General features: G+C 41.9%; 1 protein-coding gene across 1 annotated transcript in view; it reads left to right on the top strand.

The window, feature by feature from the left end:
* LOC126412429 (uncharacterized) overlaps positions 1-26,319 on the top strand; it is a 67,569-nt gene that overhangs the window by 20,310 nt on the left and 20,940 nt on the right. The window contains exon 2 of the mRNA XM_050082022.1: positions 25,061-25,168. Coding sequence (XP_049937979.1) covers positions 25,061-25,168 — 108 coding nt within the window. The remainder of the gene's footprint in view (positions 1-25,060; positions 25,169-26,319) is intronic.

The following is a 26,319-nucleotide window of genomic DNA, read 5'->3' as shown; positions in this document are numbered from 1 at the left end:
GCCTTTGTTGGTAATTTCTTGAAGAAGTTTAATATTATCTTAAACTGAAATGTTCTACAAAGACTGATTAGTCTTGTGCCATTTTTGATTGTTCTTTCATTGGCCGGATAATATCCAACTAATTTTTGGAACGATTTTTCCCTTCCTATTTGTACATTAAAATCCCCCAACTGTGTAACAACATTTGATTTTGGAATTTTTGATATTTCTTCTCCTAAAAGTTCCCAGAATGCCGTTACTTTACTTGGATTTTTCTTATTGTCGTCATTAACTGGTGCATGACAATTAACAATGCTATACTGTTTATTTTTGCATTTAACTATGAGAAGAGATAGTCTTTCTGTAGTGGACTTAAATGATGTAAATTCTTATGAACACAGAAAGCAGTACCATGTATTGTCAAGCTATTCATGATATTTATTCCTGGTTTACTTTTAATAATTCTGTGGTTTTTGTTTCTGTAACATTTTCATCCAAAACTCTTGTTTCTTGAACTGCTAAAATTTTTATTTCATGCTTATCTAAGAATTTCAAGTTCTTTTTGTTCACCAATTTTTAGTAATGAGATTACTTTCAGGGTGCCTGCAAAGACTTTTTTTTTCAAACTTGAGTATGGAAAGAAACCAAGGATGCTCCATCCTCAATGCAGATGTTGGGACTCCCCAGAACTCTAAGTCCTGATGCATTGCATAAAGCAAAGGTGTAATCCTTTTCCGAGTTATCAACTTGGGTAGTGTTTTCTTCTGGCAGACTTTTCATTCTGCAATGGAAATTGTACATTGTACATGGTAGGAAATAAATTCCAAAGTAAGATCGGATTGTTGGTTCGAAATGATGATTTTTGGTGATTTTCTCCATTAGGTTCCTCCTATCACTCTGCCATTGGGAGTTTTGATTCCTCTTCCACCTTTGAGACTGTTTACCAGGCTTCACCTGTAATCCCAGACAGGGGTTTTCACAGTGTACTATCATCCAGAGCCAGATGAACACAGATTTTTTTATGAGGTGTTACTCCCCCACCCCCTTCTCCTTCCTCATCGCTTGGGAGATGAGGCACTGGTCTTGGTTCCAGGAGTGGTGGAGTTCATATTCCTTTCATAATAAATGTTTTTCAGCTTTATCCAAGTATATTTTTCGTCACATTTGTCAGAGTTGCATTACCTATGTGGCTACTGTATATCATCTTTCTTCATTACAACACGTCTTTTCCTTACCAGTACACTTTAGGGTTCATCATGAAAATTTCCTTTATTATCTGCACTTGTCTCATCCAGTTGCTTTCATTTCCCTATATTAACATAATTATGTTGTAGCTTCATTCCATTACAATTTGACCCCTATTTCTCCAACCATAAAACTTAATTCCTCATAAGACACTATAAATCCGTCTGAAGCTCTCAAACACTTTACCTTCATGGATAGAGAAGAGAATTAAAGATGACAGTTTCGGCTCATAATGACAGAAGAGGAAGATTAACAATACGAAAAGAAACTGAAGTAGCACTGTCAGTAACTCGAGCACCTGGTGTTCGTCAAACACCTAGCACTGCATATTTAGCAATGATCTCTAAAGCCTCCAAGTTTAGCTGATATCTAACACTTGACTAATTTATCTTTTCAAGCTGATAACATTTCTTAAGCCCAATTGTTTCATCTCCTCAATCTCCAACCCCACATCAGCCCCATACTAATTGTAGCCCTCTAAATCCTCCATCCTTCTACAATATCTATTTGGTATTCTGGCTACTTCTTCTTTGGTCAAATTATTCTCCCAAAAAAATGTTATCACTACATCTTACCCATTTATTTCAAAAGTTACTATATTTTCATCAAAATTAAATCTCCCTTTTAATTGTTTAAAGAAATATACGCCCATTAGCATATTTATACATATATCAGGAATTATAAGGAAGTTATGGGGTACTTGCATACCAATTATTTTTACTGGCAACAGAACATAATGTTTAATAGGTTTTCTAAAACGGTTCAATGGCTCTAAGCACTATGGGACTTAAGAGCTGTGTTCATCAGTCCCCTAAACTTAGAGCTACTTAAACCTAACCTACCTAAGGACATGACACAAATCCATGCCCGAGGCAGGATTCGAACCGGCGACTGTAGCAGCTGTGTGGTTCTGGACTGAAGCGTCTAGAACTGTGGGCGTCATAGGTTTCCTAACTTCTCCTGTAGCTACAATTGTCTGCACCCCCATTACTGGCATTATTACAAGTTCATTTCTATTAGCAACGATTCGAGCCAACTTTTACTCACAGCACATAAATCACTGCCACCATCTGCTAATCATTGTACTTTTTTGTTACACACTTGCAGACTAATTGCTGTCTGACTCACCAACTTCCTTTCATTGATAGTATCAGAACCCTCCTCCAACAAATCATTCACAACCTCCCTTCTATCGAAACCTTCCTTGTTTCCAGAAATTACATAGATATTTGCAGAATTACCCACAACACTTTTCTCTCACCTACTAACTATTCTGGGCGCTGAAGACCTTGCTGTCGTGCGCCCAAAAACCCCTCTACTACCACTACTATTACTAACTATTCTGTCCACAAAAGAGAGCAAAAAATTTTTTTCCGGCTGTTTCGCCATTCTCCCTTTCCTCTCTCTCTCCTCCTTTTTTCCACAATTAGTTGGCTCACCCACATTTTGGTCACCATTTTCCTGCCTCTTCCATAGAACGTAACATACGTCATCATTTATAGACTCTAGAATTTCTTGTACACTGACATCACTAATCTCCTGTAATACTGCAACTTCTGTACTTTCTCCTTCCCCAGAACATGACTCGACTTCAGCTTGGTTGCTAAAGACTTCCTGGAAATCAGATTATGTCACATATTCCGGTAATTCATCAACCATGTCGTCTGCAATTGTTTTTTTGTTTATGTGTGTCCAAAAAAATCCCCAAAACCTCTGTTAAATGTACCGATTTTTATGTTGCTCGTTCCGTCTGTTGTTACTACCTTCCTCTGCTCCTCACTTATAATCCCTGTCTGTTTAGTTCTAGCCAGCCGAAGTGGCCGTGCGGTTTTAGGCGCTACAGTCTGGAGCCGAGCGACCTCTATGTCGCAGGTTCGAGTCATGCCTCGGGTATGGATGTGTGTGATGTCCTTAGGTTAGTTAGGTTTAATTAGTTCTAAGTTCTAGGCGACTGATGATCTCAGAAGTTAAGTCGCATAGTGCTCAGAGCCATCTGAACCATTTGTTTAGTTCCAGTATGTACAAAGGGTTTTGCTAGCGGGTTCAAACTACTACTTCCTGTCTTGTAAACGCTAATACTTTCACAGACGGCATTTAGTTTAATGGATTCTGTGATTCTGTACCATTTATCACGTTTAACCCCATTTGCTGTCGCCTTGACACATCATCTTCTCGTACCGGAGAATACGATCGACAATTGTGCACCTTCTCCCCATTATTTCACCTATCATTTGCTGGATACCGCCACCTCCTGGTACACGCCAAATCTGTTAACGTTTACATTCTGCCGCGGTTCTGCATCATTCGCTGATCTACCATTACGATTCGCATGCTCCTCCTCATGCAACAACTTCTTAACTCTCTCCAAATAACTTATGAATTTAAGAACGTATCCCTCGGACCTACAAATAATTTTGTTTCGACAGCTCATGGGCAGTTTACGCTCCAGACCCATAACAATTTGTTCTGGCTTGATTTTATTGTTTAAATATGACAAATTGGTCATGCATTTTAACGCAAATTTCCTTACACTTTTCTTTCAGGGATTAAACTTTTCCCCAACCCAGAAGCTATTTAGCAACTACATTTGTGTTTACTTGCCCCAATATTCTTTAAAAAATGCCTCTTTACATTTGTGTATAATAAAGTACTGTTCAGTAGCAATAATCCTCCAAATTCTTGCCCCTTCCAAACATTTAGACGTAACAAACCCTGTTTTTGTCTATCTGACCACAAAGCTACGTAGAACAATTGCAGAGTCATTCCAAAATTCTTTTGGAAGTACATTTCCTGTTGGATCAAAACATAAAAACTGCCTGTTAGCGACATATGATATATCAGGCGATTCTGCTAGAAAGCTACACCCACTACTATCAGTTCCATGTCTGGGGTTAGTCTGAACTTGGCATAATCTACTTCTGTGCTCATGCAACTTATTTTCAACCTCTTCTACCTGATCAGTTAGATGAATAACATTTTCTTTAGACACAGCCACTCGGTCAGACACAGTTTTTCCTTCGTTCATACATTTGGAATATTTAGAACTGATTTTACGTTCTAACAACGTGTTACCATTTACACATATGGACCCTACCGCCTCTATTTTGACCTCTACTTTCTGCACTCTTTCTTTTACTAAATCTACCTCTCTTTGTTTCCAACGGCAACATTTTTCAGTGCGTCGGTCAATTCACTTTTTACTATTATAATGGATTGTTATACTTAACTTGAAAAATTTTGCCATCCACTTTACTTTCTAACAACTTTAAATCATTTTTCCACATTTCTTTTAAAACCGAAGTCTGCTTTTCTAGTTTCTCATCAAAATCAATAGTTTGATTTTCAAGTTTCTCATTAAAATCACTAATTTTCTTTTCAATTTTCTGACCAATTGTTTCAGATAAATTAGTATGTCCATCTCTTACAGAACCCATTAATGCTGCAAACATTTCTTGCGTTCTTCCAGGTTCTATTTACTGCATTACTGTTCCCTGTTTGCCGGCCGATGTGGCCGTGCGGTTCTAGGCGCTTCAGTCCGGAACCGCGTGACCGCTAGGGTCGCAGGTTCGAATCCTGCCTCGGGCATGGATGTGTGTGATGTCCTTAGGTTGGTTAGGTTTAAGTAGTTCTAAGTTCTAGGGGACTGATGACCACAGATGTTAAGTCCCATAGTGTTCAGAATGATTTGAACCATTTTTTTTTGTTCCCTGTTTACTTGTTTCCACCGGTACTGTATCAAATTTGGTATCAACATTTGACACAATTATTTCAGTAACACTCCCCACACTGTCATCACGCAATTGGTTGTTACCGATTTCATGCCTAATGTCACTTTCAGTATTTACACTAATCTCACTAGTTACATTAACTGACATACTTGAAGCAGATTCTACTCCACTGTCCGTAAATAACAAAGAAATATCCTCAAAAACTTCTTTTACCTTCGCTTCGTTACAGGATCATTTAGTAATCGCGAAAGCGTTACGGAGATGATAGATAAACTCCAGTGGAAGACTCTGCAGGAGAGACGCTTAGTAGCTCGTCGGTACGGGCATTTGTTGAAGTTTCGAGAACATACCTTCACCGAGGAGTCAAGCAGTATATTGCTCCCTCCTATGTATATCTCGCGAAGAGACCATGAGTATAAAATCAGAGGGATTAGAGCCGACACAGAGGCAATCCTTTTTTTCAACGAACAATACGAGACTGGAATAGAAGGGAGAACCGATAGAGGTACTCAAGGTACCCTCCGCCACACACCGTCAGGAGGCTTGCGGAGTATAGATGTAGATGTATATGTAGAACATCTATTCCTTCTCTCCGTCTAGGCGTGCTAGTTTGTGAAGCACTTACATTGAATGAGAGTCCTTCCACTTCGTTCGTATTTACAAAATCGTTATTAGTTTACATGTTACTCAGTTTTCCTGCACACACACACAACAAATGTAACCAACTTAGCTTATCTTTCATTGAATGCTGCAGCCTCGGCGTGCAGAAACTGCGAGTCCGACCTCCTTCGTCTGCCGTACCAGTTTCAGGTACCCCACTTGTCGTGTAAGTTGGCATCGCTACCCCGCCGTACTGCTGCTTGTTGACACCGCTAAGACGCCGTCTGCTACTTCGATGCGCTCCTGTTGTTATTGTGCCGGCTTAGCATCTTCTTTCTTGTATATCCCTCCGGCGACTCGAAACGTGTTCCGTTCCAAATTCCGCGTGTAACGACTAACAAAATTTTTCGTTATCGTTCACTTTACGGTCTTTCAGTAAATTTGCCTTAACTACGGATTCAATGTACTACGGCTTATTAACTGTTTTCCCGGCCGATGCACCATGTACGCCGGCCGCGGTGGTCTGGCGGTTCAGGCGCTCAGTCCGGAACTGCACGACTGCTACGGTCGCAGGTTCGAATCCTGCCTCGGGCATGGATGTGTGTGATGTCCTTAGGTTAGTTAGGTTTAAGTAGTTCTAAGTTCTAGGGGGCTGATGACCACAGCAGTTAAGTCCCACAGTGCTCAGAGCCACCATGTACAGCGGCGCGGTACCTTTCTGGGATTAAACCAACACCTACCTGTCGCAGCAAATCGCCGGTAGGAAAGCCGAGCACAAACCTACCGTACCGCGACTCGCAGCAGGCTGCATGCAGCTATTCAAAAAATAGGGAAAAGGTCTTAATTTTGAATGAAAGGTGGAAATACTGGAAATTGCTGGTTTATCCTGAAGCTGAGAATTACAAGTTCACTGCCAAACCCGTGCTGATCCTAACACAGTACAAACCGTTTCATTCACGTTAGCAAGTTTATGGTTACACATTTCCCGAAATCTGAACAGTTACAAAGCGCAGAGTGTTCTTAAATGAAAATGCTCCTCACACTAGGAAGTTTATCGATGTCTAATCCGATCAAGTTTTTGGTCACCGATCTGCTCAATATGCCACGCGGAATTACTGTCTTTCGTCATACACAAAATTACCTTAAAAAATCCGTTCTTTCTAAAAAACGCAACGGAATATATATACCTTCACATTAAAGCACTTTTGAGGCATGTAGCACAACTAAAACCGGCAAACTGTAACTTCCTTCGGAGCTCGTACTACACACGACCGAACCATTGAAAGGCTGGGCTCCGACTACTTTTGACTACTGTAAGCATTCCATATTTCCGAGGGAAAAGACTTGCGAAGAATACTCCGTTCTGAATGGTCAGTATTTTTAAGCCCAATAGAAAGACATTATTCTCCCGCGTTAGTCCGCGCTTTTCATGACTAACCAATCAACAAATAATGCACTTTCGAAATGTACCGTCTTCCGAAATAAATATTTATCATTCTGATATTTTATTTATACTTTACTTTATTCACCATTTTCATTAGCACTCGAATTAACTTCCGTTTTACCACAAACTTACTTAACATATTATGATACAAAATTCCTCGTCGTCTGCATTAACACTGTATTAAAAATTTATCACGCTAGTTTGTACAGCATTTATCGGAATAACAATGATCTACATATTTATTTTAGGCCACATTCATGCATCATTTACACAACTTAATACATATACAAAACTGTACATTCATAGTCCGCAGCTCGTGGTCGTGCGGTAGCGTTCTCGCACCCCGCGCCCGGGTTTCCGGGACCGATTCCCGGCGGGGTCAGGGATTTTCTCTGCCTCGTGATGAAGGGGTGTTGCGTGATGTCCTTAGATTGGTTTGGTTTAATTAGTTCTAAGTTCTAAGGGACTGGTGACCATAGTGTTAAGTCCCATAGTGCTCAGAGCCATTTGAACCATTTTGTACAAACATAAAGAAACAGAAAAAACTTCAAGAAATACACTGAACTATTCACAATAAAATTCTTTTAACGTGTGTCTTGATTGTCTCTGTCCGCTACTGTACTTTGGTGGCTGAAAATTAGAACTACGTTCTCGACTGAACCCACTTCAGACCATCTCTCACGGTGCACACATGAGTCGTATTCCCGATACACAGGCTCCAAACGGGAGCGATGTAAAGGCGTCACGTGTCACGAAGTATTTGCTCTCAACCGACTTTATCTTCAAACCTACTCTCATTGCCTCTTCCACTAACATTTTTGCCATCTATAACAGATGCTTCTCGTTCTTTTCTTCTAATACTATATCATCCGCATAGTGCTGGGTATTGAGCCCTCAGCCCAGTTGAATTCCGTCTTCAGGCTTCTTACCTTTCTCAATGCTCCTTCCAGAATAGGATTAAGCAGAAGTCCTCAACTTGAACTTCTCCGGCGTCTTTCCATACACTTGGTTGTGTTAATTGTATTAGTTTTCTGGGAAACCCGCAATTTCCAGTTCCTGTGACACTGCCTGCGTGTTTACACTATCATAAACTTTTTGTAAGTCCACTAAAAGAAAGTGAACATCTCCGCGAAATTCCAAGCTTCTAAATAAGAATTTCCTGATTAAATGTAGCTCGTCTACCGTCGACTTTCATTCTCAAAACCCAGCTTGTTGGTACTCAATTTTCTTTTCGTCGTACGGTGTTAGCCGTTTCAATAACCACATGCTTACGATTTTACTCGCTGGTCATAGTACGGTAATTGGTCTACAGTCGGTGCATCGCATTCGCTCTCCTTTCTTAAATATTGGGCAGATAAAAGACCGCTTCCAGTCTGCCCGGTAGCCGTTCTGTCCTCGAACTTTGACATTTTAGGTTATATACTCTCTCTTGTAGAATATCTGTTCCCACTTTCAGCAACTATGCAGATATTCCGTCTATGCCGGGCACCTTTCCTTTATTCAACATTTTTGTGACTTCTATCCGTTTTATGTTCGGTATTTCATTCGGTGCTGCTGGTACTGCCACCCTAGCTTGTCTTTATAACTCTTCTTCTTCTTCCGATGCTGCTGTCGCAACGCCGTCGTTGATGTCATCAAAATTCAGGAGATTTTCGAAATAGTTTTTCCATTCATGCACAGCTTTCACTTCATCTCTTAACATCTGTCCTGCTTCGCATTTAGCCACATTTATCATTGCGCTATATCATTTCTTGATGAACCTGCCTGTCCTGTAGAAACATATTGTATTATCTACTGTTCGATCCATTTCTGCCACTGTTATCTTGCTGATTATATACTCTCGCTTTTCTTTTTGAAGGACCGTTCTTGATTATCTTGCTGCTTTCATGTATCCTGTCCTTGTTCTTTCATCTTGTTCTTTTGTCAGGAATAACACTTTATCTGTATTTCTCTTGTCCACTGCGTCTCTACAGCTACCATTCAACCATGTCCTGTTACTTCTTCTCTCCAATGGGTTCATCACCTTATCTGTGGCGTGTTTGACTTCAATCTTGACACTGGACAGTAACTTTTCTATATCATCTCTTCCGTCTACCAGGACAATAAACCTGTTTCAGGTTCCAATTGCCTTTCTGCTCTTAATATGATCCTCTTTCTGTAGATCTGCGTTTCTTTTTCGGCTGCTTCTCGTGAAAGGATGGCCTGCTAAAACTGCAGGAGAAGGGAAGCAGACCAGAAAATAAACGGAGGTGCACTTATTATACAAATATTAATGTTAATTAATGCAACCTGTGAACTTTGTGAACTTCTCCTAGTTTATGTAGTATATCTGTGTACGTTTCTGGTGTTTATTCATACAGCAATGCTGCTCATCTAAAATGATTTTGGTGTTAATGAAATGATCGTATGACACGGGCCGGGTAACCCGCCTCTACGCCCAGACCTACACGACTATTCTGCAATTCACAATTAACTGACTTCCGCAAGGCGTTCGATACAGTTCCCCATAGTCCTTTAAATAACAAAGTAAGAGCATATGGACTATCAGATCAATTGTGTGATTGGATTGAAGAGTTCCTAGATAACAGAACGCAGCATGTCATTCTCAGTGGAGAGAAGTCTTCCGAAGTAAGAGTGATTTCAGGTGTGCCGCAGGGGAGTCTCGTAGGACCGTTGCTATTCACAATATACATAAATGACCTTGTGGATGACATCGGAAGTTCACTGAGGCTTTTTGCGGATGATGCTGTGGTATATCGAGAGGTTGTAACAATGGAAAATTGTACTGAAATGCAGGAGGATCTGCAGCGAATTGACGCATGGTGCAGGGAATGACAGTTGAATCTCAATGTAGACAAGTGTAATGTGCTGCGAATACATAGAAAGAAATATCCCATATCATTTAGCTACAATATAGCAGGTCAGCAACTGGAAGCAGTTAATTCCATAAATTATTTGGGAGCACGCATTAGGAGTGATTTAAAATGGAATGATCACATAAAGTTGATCGTCAGTAAAGCAGATGCCAGACTGAAATTCATTGGAAGAATCCTAAGGAAATGCAATCAGAAAACAAAGGAAGTAGGTTACAATACGCTTGTTCGCCCACTGCTTGAATACTGCTCAGCAGTGTGGGATCCGTACCAGACAGGTTTGACAGAAGAGATAGAGAGGATCCAACGGAGAGCAGCGCGCTTCGTTACAGGATCATTTAGTAATCGCCAAAGATGATAGATAAACTCCAGTGGAAGACTCTGCAAGAGAGACGCTCAGTAGCTCGGTACGGGCTTTTGTTGAAGTTTCGAGAACAACCCTTCACCGAGGAGTCAAGCAGTATATTGCTCCCTCCTTCGTATATCTAGCGCAGAGACGATGAGGATAAAATCAGAGAGGTTAGAGCCCACACAGAGGCATACCGACAATCCTTCTTTCCACGAACAATACGAGACTGGAACAGAAGGGAGAACCGATAGAGGTACTCAAGGTACCCTCCGCCACACACCGTCAGGTGGCTTGCGGAGTATGGATGTAGATGTAGATGTAGATGTAAATGTAGAGCTGTCTGCCCTCAGATGGTCCATCGGACGACCTTCACAATATTTCTCTATCACGAACATAATAGATTTTGTATAAACAGTGCGCTGCTACGAATATTAATTTTTTTATTTGAGCTATAGGCCTATTCCAGCAATACATATATCATCATCTAATATGTATTAGAGCATTTTACAAATTTGGGAGCATTGGTTCTATGACGTGTGAGTTACTTATCCATAATATGATTTTATATACATTTACAAATGGGTCTTAGTTCAAATAAAAAGAATAATAATCATATCAGCGTAACTGGTTATACAAAATGTGTGAAGTTCATCCAAGACATTTATTGTGCAGTACGACTACAGGATTACAGATTATTCCTCTGTCATTTAATTAGCGAACAGGGCAAAGGAAAATGGAGCACTTAAACTCTGATTTTTCTTACTTTATTACAATAATTATATCTTCCTGCGTAGGTGCGCACTAGCGGAATATTTACTCATCCAGAAGAGATAGTTGGTGACTGAAATTTCGTGAAAAGATCCCGCCGCAACGTTAAACACCTTTTTTCACTCCAATTCGGTGTCTCATATCCATGTCATTTTGTCGCCTACTCCACGACAGTACAACACGAGTACCCATGATTTGAGCTTTTTCATGTCTTCCGTCAGTCGTATCTGATACGGATCCCATACCTCACAGCAATAATCCAGAAGAGGCCGGACAAATGTAGTGTCAGCAGTATCTTTAATTGACCTAAGGGTCCCACGTTTAAATTTTTATGACGCACCATGTAAACAGAACCTCACGGATTATTTTCAGTATCCATGTGGATGCCCCCACATATTTCATTGACTCTAACTGCCACTTTTCGCAGCATACAGGTATGTTGTATAAATCATCTTGCAATTGGTTTTGATCTTCTGATGTGTTTGCTAGGCGTTAACCGACAACATCATCTACAAACTATCTTAGAACGCTGCTCAAATTCTCTCGTAACTCAATTATATGAATTGGCTAGAGCGGAAGTCCTTCTTCTTTGGGTTGCCCTAGTTATTACATCAGTTTTACACGGTGATTTGTCTGCAGCAACCGTGAATTGTTTGACAGGAAATCACGAATCCAGTAGGGAAACTGAAACGACACTACTCGAAACAAACAAGATTTCGCAGATTATTCCGATGATACCATGATCAATATCACGGGCTGTCCGTCAAATGGCTTCGGTTTTCACAGGATTTGTGAACTGGGCCTTTCTATGGTTGCGACCGGACGCCGAGTATCTCCACACTGACATCTGCGTTGAATCCAGAGCACTATGAAGGCACCACGGACGCTTCTGAGATTTCGAATGTGCAGATAATGGACAGATCTTTCCCACACAACGACTCCCCAGAAGCCTGAATTACAGGAGAACGCCTCCATTCCCAGCAGCGTCGTACCCCGGGTGGACCGGGGTCCTCTGCTTTGGAGTCGAGTGGAGAATCTAAACCGGAGGCTACGTCGACTCTGTGACGAAAATGGTTGTAGATTCCTCGACGTGCGCTATGGGGTGGAAGGTTGTAGGACGCCTCTCGATAGACCAGGGGTGCAATACACACAGGAAGCAGCTACATGGGTAGCACAGTACCTGCGCATGCTTTTTTTTTTTTTTTTTTTTTTTTTTTAGATTAGGTTCCTCCCCACAGGAGAGAAACTGTTGGTCTGAAAAATTACCTGTTCATGACACTGATGTGGGTGTGCCAACTTTAAAAATTGTTAGTTCGCCTAAATAGGTCATTCCGAAGGATATAAATGTGCTAAATTTCATGTTAGTAACTTGGCGAGGTGTCTGTAGCAAGATCCCCGAGCTACTCTCCGAAATAAATAGTAGCAACGCCAGTATTCTATTAGGTACCGAAAGCTGGTTGAAACCAAACATAAATAGCAGTGAAATTCTGACAATGCTTAGGAAGGATAGGACTGATGCTATGGGAGGTGGTGTGTTCATTGCAATTAAAAGCTCTTTAAACGCAGTTCAGATCTATACTGGGTCGGACTGTCAGATGGTCAGTATAAAGCTGTCAAACAAACAGGGATTGACCATTGTATAAGGATGTTTTTATAGACCACCAGCATCCGGAACAAACGACGCAGAACGTTTCAAATTATGTATTAGTTATAGTTGCAGACATTAATCTGGCATCCATTGATTGGGAAAATCACATGTTTATCACATGGGGTGGAAGCAAAGACTTGTGCGAAGTTATTCTAGAAGCGCTCTCAACATACAACATTGAGCAATTGGTTAGAAAACCAACTCGAAATGGGAACATATTAGGTATCTTGGCGACAAACAGACCTGATATTTTTGAGGAAGTTAATCTAGAAGAAGGCATTAGCGACCGTAATGACGTTGTGACTTCTATGTCAGTGGAATGCAAAAAAACGAAAGAAACAGCGTAGAGTTTTCTTGTTTGGAAAAGGAAATAAAAGTGTCATTAATGAATGTCTTCATAATCAGCTACAAACGTTCATCACGAGACACAAAGGTATTGAGCAGCCTTTGTCAGAATTTAAAGGTATGGTCCACCACATGCTAGACAAGTATTTACCCAGCAAAAATATAGGGGAGGGAAAGGATATACCTTGGTACAACAAACACATTACGACTTACATGGATATGGTGTCGGTTCTTTCGGACATGTCAGAAAGAACAGACACCATATCCGTATATGTATATAGTTCTGGCAAATCCGGTTCAAATGGCTCTGAGCACTATGGGACTTAACATCTGTGGTCATCGGTCCTCTAGAACTTAGAACTACTTAAACCTAACTAACCTAAGGACATCACACACATCCATGCCCGAGGCAGGATTCGAACCTGCGACCGTAGCAGTCGCGCGGTTCCGGACTGAGCGCCCAGAACAGCAAATCCGGCCATGACCTTCCTCTTCTGTGCAGATGCACACATATTACCCAAACTCTTATGGGACTTGGTAAAAATGTCTTCCACGAGTAGTGAGTGTGTTGCGTAGGGACACCTAGAATGTAGTGTTGTAACACCCCACCAGTCAGTTATCTGGTTTTGGTGTGTGTTCACCCCAGGTAACTGACTAACAGATCAACAGAGAGTGCAAAACTGCCGCAATGTCAGATAACACAAAGAAAGTAATAAGGCCCTGTGACTCCTGATTGAACTGCAGTGGCAGTGTTGACATTAATTGATTCAGAATTGATCCCATTTAATTATAAAGGGGTGCACATTGACGTTATAGTCAGCTATTGAACACCTCATGCAAATGTTGAACATAAAATTAATGAAGAAAGTCACTTGTGATTTCAAATACTTTATTGAAAACAGATGCAGTCGATTAGCACAGATTTATTTTAACTCACGACCTTCATTCATCACATTACATGACTCTCCTCACAGGCCGTGGTAATAAATTGCGTTTGCGTTGAGTAAAGCGCGATAAATCATAACTAATTCCTATCGACTGATCCAGGCGTAATGCGAAGTGCGAGAAGAATCCTACAATACACGACCCATGAAACTCTCATGGAAACTTTGCTGAATAGATCCAACAAATTAATCAGTGGCCAGAGCGGACGCAATATCACTGAATTCAGCGTGGCAGTGCGGCATCGTTATGCGGACGTCAGCCGACCTCATGCTGCTGCAAGGCTGCGCTCATCTATTCACTTCTAGCTATCTTGCTCAGTACATAGCTGAACGAAAACTTTCTATCTCCTAGCTCAATCGTTCCATTTGCTAAGTCCTAAACTGCAGAGATGCTCACTCTCTCTCAGGCAAGCTGAGTAAAGAACGCCACGTCCACCCTCCAGGGAAGCTGGGAACGGAGGACTACTACGGGGACTTCTGCCAGTCAGCTCTTTGCCTCGGCTTCCCCTCCAGCAAAATCACTTACGCCAATTGCAACGCAAGTCACGTTAATTATGAGTCGCTTCCCAGTGCCGACCAATGCCTGCTCTGGGAAGTGAACAAATTCCCACAAAATTTCCCTTCCCCTCAACTTCTGCTATTGAGCTCCTCCCAGGCCACCCATCAAGGTTATCATCTGCACAAACACCAATTTTTCCGGAATTCTGACTCCCAGGAGAGTACTTCAAATTCCTTGGTCCTATGTTCCCATTGGAGGCCGGTGTATTTCATTCTGTCACTCTTCACCTGATTTACTTCAGACTCTGCAGACTGTGAATTCAGTGTGAAGTTGCTGTAGTCACAAACACGCATATTTTGGCCTCTGTTGACCACTCCACTGTAGCCTTGCGCGGATCACTCGCATGTTTCACTGAAAACGGGACAATGGACATTTATCAACAGGCATACAAGTTCTCCGTCTGCTTCCCAGCACACCAGCACGGGGTCAACCCCCCCTCACTGGCACTTTATCTTAAGGAAGCTGGAGGCCGCGCCCCATTACCGCTTTCTCAAGAGTCTGAGCCGCCCTAAGCTGCCTATTTTCGCTTCCCTTTGCTGCTACCCAGCTGCACACCATGGTCAATGCTGAATACTTCCCTGGGATGAACTAGCCTCTAGTAAATCGGCGTGTTTCCACAAAGTTTTCATATCGTGTGAATTACTTTAAAACCATCACCCAACATTAATTATTCCAATACGTTTATACTATACCCTCTACAAGATGCATAGTGCCTTGTCAGTCATTTTTGTTCAGCCCTACTGTTCACTCAACGTGAGTTCGGTGATCTTTAATGACTTCATGTAAGGGACATAGTTCTTGCCATCTTACAGTGTGTGGAATATAAGGTCAGAATGTGGGTCTTGCGGAAGGCATGTGCAAGACAGTCCGTGCAGTCGCACTGTTATTCATGCCCTCAGTGGATCAGATGGATAGAGCGTCTGCCATGTAAGCAGGAGATCCTGGGTTCGAGTCCCGGCTGGAGTACAAATTTTCACCTGTCCCCATTGATATAGATCGACGTCCATCAGCAGCTGAATGTATTAATATATAATTCTAACATATTAGGAAGTTTGCTGAGAAAGCAGAGAATTTTGCACAGTCGTTTTAAACATAGACACTGCCCTGCTGACAAAAAGAAATAAAGCGAAATGAAAGCTGCTGTCAGAAGGTCAGAGAGAGATTCTTTTAGCGAATTTGAAAGCAATATCTTATCTGCAGCTTCTAAAAGTTACCCCAAAAAATTATTGTAGTATGTAAAATCTATGAACGCGACAAAAAAAATCAATACCTTGTCTTGCTCACAGTACAGGTAATGGAAGGGATGATGATAAACAGAAGGCCGAAATTCTGAACCTTGCTTTCAAAAACTCGCTTTCGGCAGAGGACTGCAACATCATTCTCTGTTTCAATTATCGAATAAACACAAGGATAGCTGACATAGTGTCTGGGATTGTAAAACAGTTAGGATCCTTAGACGCCAGGAAGGCATCTGGCCCAGATGGTATCCCCGTAAGGTTATATGTTTAGTATGCTACAAATATAGCACCATTCTTACCCACAATCTATCCGATATCATTGGAACAGTGGAAAGTTCCACATGACTGGAAGAAGAGCAGGTCATTGCAATCTATAATAAGGGTGGAAAATCGGGTGCACATAATTACTGGCCAATTTCACTGACATCGATTTGTTGTAGAATCGTGGAACATATTTTGTATTCAGACATAATGACAGTTCTAGACTATGAGAAGATCATCTGCAGAAACAAGCACGTGTTTAGGAAACAGCTGGCCCTCTTTGTGCATGATATACAATAGGCTCTAGATACCGGCTCCCTTGTTGATGCCATATTTCTAGACTTCCTAAAAGCGTTCGACTCAGTTCCACACTTTCGCTTCCTCCAAAAATTGCGCGCTTACGGCCTATCCGATGACATATGCGGTTGGATAGATAGTTTTCTAACAGACAGAACCTGAACGGGTTGACTTTAAAAGAAACAAGCCTAACTTCAGGTGTGCCCCAGGGCAGTGTAATAGGTCCGCTGCATTTTACGATTTACATAAACGATGTGGTTGATGGTACTAACAGCGGCATTAGACTGTTTTCCGATGATGCTGTAGTCTACAGGAAAGTAGTATCACACGAAAGTTGTGAACAAAACAATGAGGATTTGCAGAATATAAGTGCGTGGCGTAATGAATCTCTATATTAGTAAGTGTAACCTACTGTGTATAACAAGCCGAAAATCCGCATTAATGTACGAGTACAAAGTAAACGCCCAGTCGTTAGAAGCGGTAACATCCGTCAAGTATCTGAGTGTTACTATACGAGATGATCTGAAATGGAATGGTCAGATTACACAAGTAACGGGCAAGGCGAACTCTTGATTGTGGTTTTTTGGTAGAATCCTGAAGCGATGCAGTCCGTCAACAGAGGAAATTGCTTACGGTAAGTTAGTTCGTCCAGTGTTAAGAGTCCTGTACGTCCGTATGGGAGCCTTACCAGTTGGGTCAGAATCAAGAGATTGAGAAGGTCCAAAGAAGAGCGGCAAGATTCGTGACTGGTACATTTAGCCATCGCGAGAGCGTTACAAATCTCATAGAAAGTTTGAAGTTTCCCTAAACGGAAGGGGCTGCTCACTAAATTCCGAAATCCGATCTTCGCCGAGGATGTACAGCATATATATTACCACCAACTTTAAAATCGGGCAATGATCACCATTCAAAGATAAGGGAAATTAGAGCTCGTGTTGAAGCCTTCAGACAGTCGTTTTTCCCTCGCGCGATGCGCGAGTGGTAGAGAGGGGGGGGGGGGGAGAATTATTCGGTCGTTTCGTGAGCACAGAAGTGTCTGCGGTACCTTCATCGAGCTGAGGACCGAACTCAAATATGGTGAGTTGTCGCTTCCGAAGTTGGAGTCGCCCGATTCATAAAAAGAGTGAAATGGGAATTACTGACAACTCATACAAAAAGTACTAAGCGCAGTTCATAGCCGAGTGGTCGCCAATGGCAGCAGGCAAAGCAAGCGTCACTACTGTTGCCAGACAGGACATTACAAGTAACGGTAACGAAGAAAATTATTGCACCAATGAAAGTAACGCAACGGCCGTCGGAGGAGACGAGTATGGTACTCAAATGATGAAAACAGACCAGTAGTTTCCTTCCGGCGGTTGTTGTTGTAGTCTTGAGTCCAGAGACGGGTTTGACGCAACTCTCCATGCTACTCTATCCTGTGCAAGCTTCTTCATCTCCCAGTGCCTACTGCAACCTACATCCTTCTCAATCTGCTTAGTGTATTCATCTCTTGGTCCCCGTCTACGATTTTTACCCTCCATGCTGCCCTCCAGTACTAAGCTGGTGATCCCTTCATGCCTCAGAACATGTCGTACGAACGATCCCTTCTTCTAGTCACGTTGTGCCACAAATTCCTCTTCTGCCCAATTCTATTCAATATCCCCTAATAAGTTACGTGATCTACCCATTTAATCTTCAGTATTCTTCTGTAGCACCACATTTCGAAAGTTTCTGTTCTCTTCTTGTCTAAACTATTTATCGTCAATTTTTCACTTTCGTACATGGCTAACCACACAAATAATTTCAGAAAGGAATTTACGACGCTTAAATCTACCCTGCATGTTAACACATTTCTCTTCTTCGGAAACGATTTCCTTGCCATTGCAAGTCTACATTTTATATCCTCTCTACTTTGAGCATCATCAGTTACTTTGCTCGACAAACAGCAAAACTCATCTACTACTTTAAGTGTCCCATTTCCTAATCTAATTCAAATGGTTCAGATGGCTCTGAGCACTATGGTACTCAACATCTGAGGACATCAGTCCCCGAGACAGGATTCGAACCTGCGACCGTAGCGGTAGCGTGATTCCAGACTGAAGCGCCTAGAACTGCTCCGCCACACCGGTCGGCTAATCTAATTCCTTCAGCATCACCCAACTTAATTCGACTACATTAAATTATCCTAGTTTCGCTTTTGTTGATGTTCATATTATAACCTCCTTTCAAGATAATGTCCATTCCGTTCAACTGCTTTTCCAGGCCCTTTTCTGTCTTTGACAGAATTACAATGTCATCGGTAAAGCTCAAAGATTTTATTTCTTCTCTATTAATTTTAATTCCTACTCAAAATTTTTCTTTTCTTTCCTTTACTGCTTGTTCAGTATACAAACTGAATAACATCAGGGATAGGCTACAACCCTATCTCATTCCATTCCCAACCACTGCTTCCCTTTCATGCCCCTCGAATCTTATAACTGCCATCTGCTTTCGATATAAGTTGTAAATAGCCTTTCGCTCACTATATTTTACCAATGCCACCTTCAGAATTTGAAAGAGAGTATTCCAGTCAACATTGTCAAAAGCTTTCTCTAAGTCTACAAATACTAGAAACGTAAATCTGCCTTTCCTTAATCTATCTTCTAAGATAAGCCGTAGGGTCAGTATTGCCTCAAGTGTTCCAACATTTCTACGGAATCCAAACTGATCTTCCCCGACGTCCGCTTCTACCAGTTTTTCCATTCGTCTGTAAAGAATTCGTATTAGTATTTTGCAGCCGTAACTTGTTAAACTAATAGTTCGGTAATTTTTACACCTGTTTACGCCTGCTTTCTTTGGGATTGAAATTACTATATTCTTCTTGAAGTCTGAGGGTGTTTCGCCTGTCTCATACATCTCACTCACCAGATGGTAGAGTTTTGTCAGGGTTGGCTCTCCCAAGACTATCACTGGTTGTAATGGAATATTGTCTACTCCCGCGGCCTTGTTTCGACTTAGGTATTTCAGTGATCTGTCAAACTCTTCACGCAGTATCGTATCTCCCATTTCATCTTCATGTTCGTCTTGTTCCATTTCCATAATATTGCCCTCAAGTAATTCGCCCTTATATAGACCCCATGTATACTCCTTCGACCTTTCTGCTTTCCCTTCTTCGTTTAAAACTGGTATTCCATCTGAGCTCTTGATATTCATACAAGTGGTTCTCTTTTCTCCAAAGGTCTCTTTAATTTTCCTGTAGGCAGTATCTATTTCACCCTAGTGATATATGCGTCTTCATCCTTACCTTTGTCTTCTAGCCACCCCTGCTTAGCCATTTTGAACTTCCTGTCGTTCAATTTCGAACTGATTTTAAAAGAAGCTACTAATTAGCTCTATCCGTCTAATAGAGCTAATTACTAGCTCGTTTTATAATCCATTCCAAATTGTCGAAAATCCTTTTTTAAACTACTTTTGATGAGTAATAAACAGATGTACCGAGCATCTCCCATGAAACTTTCTATTAAAGTATAGTTTACTGACACTTATGACACGATTATAGCTCAAGCAACGAAATAAATCCACAATCAGCGCTAGTCTCATACTAAACTGAGCATTATTATGATATTTCCTTCCCTGCTTCCAGTTTTGGATCTTAATTTAATTAAATTATCCTGAAAAAATTTCCATTCACTTTTGAATTGACTGCAAAATTTAAAATAGTTCGTACTATTTAATAGCTATACTATTTTCAGTAATTTGTACACTTTCTGCCGTATAATTACTAAATTCAGCTGTTACATTCAATAACGAAAAAACATAATTTAATTTATTAATTATCAAAATATCTCTCGAGATAGTGCCTTTTCTACTGATCAAGTTAGACAGTCGTGCGACGGAGCGTACGTTTGATTGGTGTTCAGTGCTTTTCAAATATCCACAGTACGGCCGTAGTTGCTCCTTGTACTCCAAAGACGTAGTTAACAAGTCTCGTGTAAACACTGCGACTTCACCTGCACCTGACTCCACAGTGCATAGGTGTGATTTGCAAGTGTTTACTTAATTGTCTTTACGACACGTCAGATCTTCGGCCTGCTCTATATAAAGTGAGGAACTGTCGAGGCAAGGCACATTTACTGATCCAACAGCCGTAAGTATCTCAATATCTCAATGTACAGGCGACCATTAACCAAATTACCTCTGCGGCAAATCATTATGGGATGAGTTGTGTACACACTGCTATGCACCTACTTCGTTAAGCCTCGTATAACTTAAACCCTCGTAATAACTATCTGATCAAAAGCTTCCGGACATCTGTCAGTGGTCATCAATAGAGGGTGTGTCCGCCCTTCGCGTTGACGGCTTGACTCTCCTGGCGACTCTTTCAATGACTTATCTGAGTGAAACTTCCTCGCAGGTTTAAACTGTGTGCCAGTCTCGGACTCTGACTTGCGACCTTTGCTTTTCGCTCATACTGACCAATCCAAACACTACTCACGACTCGTCCTCACAGTTCCAATTTTGCAAGTATCCCATTCCTACGTCCCGAACTTGACAGATGTTCTCCTACATACCTTACGGGACCATCACTAGCGGCAGAAAGGATCTTGTGGAGACACTGTTTACCCGCAACCTCGTTGATTGTTTCTAGAATGAATGTAAGAATGTAGGAGATGAAGTACTGGGTGACGAGGAACTGTGATGACAAATTACGAATCGCGCTTGTATAGCTCAGTCGGTAGAGCACATTCCAGCGGAAGGCAAGCGTGCAAGTGCGAGTCCCTGTCAGGTACGTAGTTTTAATCTGCCAGAAAGTTTCAAATCCCCACGCACTCAGCTGCAGAGTGAAAGCTGATTCACGTGGCTGAACGTCTGTGAAGCAACGCCACCACATTGTTCCCCGACAGCCGAACTAGGGAAGGTAGTGATGGTGCACGCTGGAGTTTGGTGGGATGTCGACGCGCTGTAGCTCATCCCAAAGGTGTTCCTTTGGGCTGACGGTGGGAGACTGGGCAAGCCAGTGCATTTCAGGAATGATATTGTCCACAAACCGTTGCCTCCCACTGTTTGTTTTATGGCAGGTTGTGTTCCTCTACTGTATGCAGTAGAAGAAGACTGTAGTTTTTTAAACGCAATGACTGGATCACGCACTAAGCGCGGAAAACACCCCTATACCGCAACACAACATACTGTGTACCGCACTGTTGGTAGTACACCTGACGGCAGGTACCGTGGTACCATTCTCCAAGCATTCGCCAAACTGAAACACATCCATCGGCTGTCCACAGGGTATAGCGTGATTCAGCACTCCAAACCACGTTTTGTTTCCAGTCATCCACGGTTCAGTAAGTCAGTCTTCACACCATCACAGGTGTCGCTTAGAACTGACTACAGCTTCATTGAAGGTGTCCGACTATTACGCCCTATGCTTTTTAACTCCATTCGCACAGTCATCGTGCTGGCTGGGCTCAGAATTCCTTTACAACCACCTACTGTAATGCTGAGGGGTTCCTGTCCATCTATACCTGAAGTCTGCCTCGTCGTGCTTTAACTGTAGTTGTTCATCTTGGACAGCCTTACAAGGACTGAAACGCCCTTGATGGATTTGATACTCGGGTGACATTCAGTGACTGGTACTTTTGAAAGCCACTCAGATCTCTTGACCGACCCATTCTGCTGTTGTTGTCTCTATACTGAAAAAGCAATACTCCCCGCCTACTTTCACACTCGCGAGTCCTTCTCTCATGACAACTAGTGGTAAATTCCGCAATACGTAATGGCGTCCAGATACTATTGATCATGTAGTGTACGTTCGGCTCTCGTAGCGGAACAACCATTTGAAATACTTAGATGTGTGTGGTACCAGAACAACAGGTTCGCAGTTCACCCATCCTCTGTTGCTAGCAAAGCGCTTGTGACTTACTTTACTGATCGCTGGACAGAGGGGGAATGGTTCGAGATTTCCTCCGCTCCGGGACTGGCCGTTGTGTTATTCCTACGTTCGTATTGTGTCATAAAACCAGCAAGGTGGTTCAGTGGGTACGGTCTGTATGGCTGAAAGTCAATAAAAGATAAGAGAATGCATTATCAGAAGTTCTGCAGTTTCGACTGATTTGACACCAGTGCCGTAACGTCATCGTGTCAGAGATGTAGGCTATGGTTCAAATGGCTCTAAGCACTATGGGACTCAACTGCTGAGGTCATTAGTCCCCTAGAACTTAGAACTAGTTAAACCTAACTAACCTAAGGACATCACAAACATCCATGCCCGAGGCAGGATTCGAACCTGCGACCGTAGCGGTCTTGCGGTTCCAGACTGCAGCGCCTTTAACCGCACGGCCACTTCGGCCGGCAGATGTAGGCTATACCCCAGTTCCACGACTCAAGTGGATCCAAACCATTGCGCTATGGCAGCTAGTGCAAAGATTATGATGAAGCGTATTCGGTCTGACTAGATGTCTTCACATAAGAAACAAAGCGAGCTGACACAATGTCAGGAATAGAGACCTGCATCCCAGCGAACGGTGGTAGAAATACCTGTTCGGTCATCGGCCATTTAGGTTTCCGTCATTTTACAAACTCATTTAACGCGAATGTCCATATGTTTCCTCTCAAAGGCCACAGTCGATTTCTTTCCCCAGTGGTAACCGACTTGTCCTAGACGGGACGTATTATCTCCTTTTCATTCTTCAGTGCAAATTGTTTGTGTAATTAGAAGGTGTTCGTTTTGAGCATTTGCTGACGTAAATGCACATAATATTGTTACAACATTTGTACACGTAACTCCCGTATCAGAGGAGGCATATGGAGAAACTGTTGTTTCTACACCTTTCTTAACGTCATTCGAGAGTCTTGAAAAGAGGAGTGCAGTGATGTAACGCTTTTTATTATTGTTGTTGAAATGTATTGTCAAAATATCTGGAAACTGTACTGAAGTTGAGAAGGTGGGTAGCGTGATTAGAATTTACCGGCATAAACACCGTTAGTCTCTTTCAGGCAGGCTACAACAGTATATAAGAGGTAGAAAAATTACAGAAATCAAGTCAAAACTGCACAGGAGCCAGAAACACCCTTCCACTCTTTCACCGGACTGCCACATCTAACGATGAACAAAATATCGAAAATCACGAAGCTTATGTAATGAACCAGATCTGAAGCACTCAACCTAACGTAAAAGCTTCTTCATTTTCTAAGCATATTGACAGTGGTGGTGAAAAAACATATCAGCCAAAAAATTCAGTTATACACAAAGATAGAGAGGAAAACGCCAATAAACACGCACACTTACAAGATAGTGACACTTAAGGAGTTCATATTGCCGTTTGTTCCGAATGTCAAAAACCTTGACCGCGAGGAGGACACGGTAAGTGCCATAATCAGATTTCCCAGAAACTTAGCTCAGTGGAAGAGGGGTCAGAATAAGTGAATACATTTTTCGGCTTATCAATAGATATTCGACCATTTCTGGGAACACGACGGTCAAAGTTTTCGAGGTAACGTATGTGCCTTTTAGGGAGAAAACAGTCCAACCAGAGCGGTAGTCCACTGGGTAGCGACGTGACATCACACTGATCTCTCCGCTTTCGGAATCCTGTTATTGTTTTCATTTTTATATTTGTTATTCAGTTATCTACCAATGTGCGTGGAATAATACTACATTAATATTTTCCAAAGTATACTGAAATAAGGATTTCCTTGTTTGTCTTCTAACTGTATGTTGGTTAATGAATTCTAAATTGCTTGAACAACTTTGATGGTAGGTTTTTGAGAATCGGTCTAGTATCTGGAGATAGGTAGAGAGCGTGTTCGCTTATTTTTGCTCCTCTTACAGTAAGTGAAGTGTCTGGGAAACCGGGTTGTCGCGTTTCCGTGTTTTCCTCGTCAGCGTAGAAAGTCGTTACAACTAAAGAATGACGTATTTCCTATAATGACAGAACTTGAAGAAATGAATTAAAATTTGTGCCATGGCTGGGACATGAACCCATGACTCCTGGTACTATTGCGATTTGCTAACTATTACACGACCATAGCAATGTGCCTAATACAACTGCATGGACTACCCTAAACGAATGCCCATCCTAACACAAGCTTGAGTTCATGCCTTCAATCCCCTTCTTAAAACATCTGTATTGCCAAGGTTCTACGGTGTTGGAATAGCACCCCAGCCTTATACCTGTTAGGGAGCATATTAGATTGGTTCAAATGGCTCTGAGCACTATGGGACTTAACATCTGTGGTCATCAGTCCCCTAGAACTTAGACCTACTTAAACCTAACCAACCTAAGGACATCATACACATCCATGCCCAAGGCAGGATTCGAACCTGCGACCGTAGCAATCGCGCGGTTCCGGACTTAGCGCCTAGAACCGCTAGACCACCGCGGCCGGCAGCATATTAGAGTAGGATACTCCATTCAGTTGTTTTAGCCGTACTGGTACGCTGGTGTAATGGATAGCAAATCTGCGTAGTAACCAGGTCCTTGAGTTCAAGTCCAGCAATCGCACAAATTTTCATTCAGTTCTTCAGCTAGCAGGATCCCTGGGTTCAATCCTTCACCATGACACAAATTTTAATTCAGTTCTTCAGCCTTTATCATTGTCGAAGATGAGACACACATTTCCCAAGGTAAATGTAATCCAATCAGCTCAGTTGACGATGCATTTATATCATAAATACTGGAATGAAGGTTTAGGGCACTGGCCTACAAAATCGAGTACCAATAACCTCATCTGATAGGTCCAGGGACGAACTTGATACACAAGCCATTGATATTTAAATGTGATTTGACGATGAAGATCCTCAGCAGGCGGGACTCTCTCCTTGCAGATGCTGCTGTGGTCGCTTCTCGTCGTGCTGCCAGCATTCTCGGAGGCCTCGCACGTGTTTGGATGCTCCCTGCCGCCTCCCTCCACACAACAATTCAACGCGACAACAGTAAGTTGATGCGACGTGCATGCCTTGAGTGACACATGCAAATTATGTCTACAGCTCAGTGCGACCAGTCACGTACGAAACATTACTTTCTCTTTATTAAATATCAAACACTCTGGATCTCGTCTTTAGGCGAGACCTACTGAAGCTAGCGTGGTGATTTTTAGAGCAGGACACTGGACGCAAGACGTGTCATCATAGGCGCCATCGGTGCCATAATACCACTGATAGTTTCCGTTTCGTAAACCTAGAATTTTAATGAGTAATAAATCACCTTTTTCCATCGCAGTCGTGAATTCTATGAAATGCGCGTTGCACAGTAGCACTCCATCTGCTAATTCATAAAATAAATTACAAAAAATCGTGAAACTTCTTAGAAAGTTCACCTGACAACTCTTGGTAGAAACACCTGCTGTATTCAACAGCTGAACTGCTCGGATCTTGTGCTTATCGTAAAATAATGATTCATCATCGATGTAAAAGCCATCTTAGTTCCACAAATTTCATCCTACATTATCGATATGCTGGGTAAAACAGGAGGAACGGTACGTACTTTTGACGGGTGATAGCATTAGTGATTCTGAACAAAATACTTGATGTGGACATATGCTCTATTCCGAATGGTTTCCGAGAGAGAACACTTTCAAAGTACATTTCTATTTCTTTTCTGTATTATTTATTGTCATCTCTTTACAACTTGCCACAATAGTATAGATGAACCTGAGATGAACATTTTGATTCAGGACGCTTGTAGTCTATAAAGTCGGAAAACTACCTCAAACTGGCGTTCAAAAAGTACCTAAGCCACAGCGCACACCGGTCGCCCGAGATTTCCAATATTCTCATGATCTCTTCGCGCAAACTGTTAGTCCTAGACAAAAGACACATCGGACCTTTCTTGTAGCAAATTTAATCTAGTTTGTGTATTGAGCCACGTTTTCGTAGGAAGGTGAAATTTTCGAGTTATTCAAGATAAACGTACAAAACTTCACTGTGTATACACTGAGCAATGAAGTTAAAAGATCACCCATTCGAAAACACGTCATTTTTCTCCACTGAGAGACAGAAGTTTGCTATTTAGCTCAAAAGTGCCTAGAACGTACTTCTGCCGTGCACGTGACACACTATGGAAAGTTCCTCTACATCTCATCTAC

This window comes from Schistocerca serialis, chromosome 7 (genome assembly GCF_023864345.2).
Source record: "Schistocerca serialis cubense isolate TAMUIC-IGC-003099 chromosome 7, iqSchSeri2.2, whole genome shotgun sequence".
Classification (NCBI taxonomy): domain Eukaryota; kingdom Metazoa; phylum Arthropoda; class Insecta; order Orthoptera; family Acrididae; genus Schistocerca; species Schistocerca serialis.
This window is presented reverse-complemented; position numbering and strand designations above follow the sequence as displayed.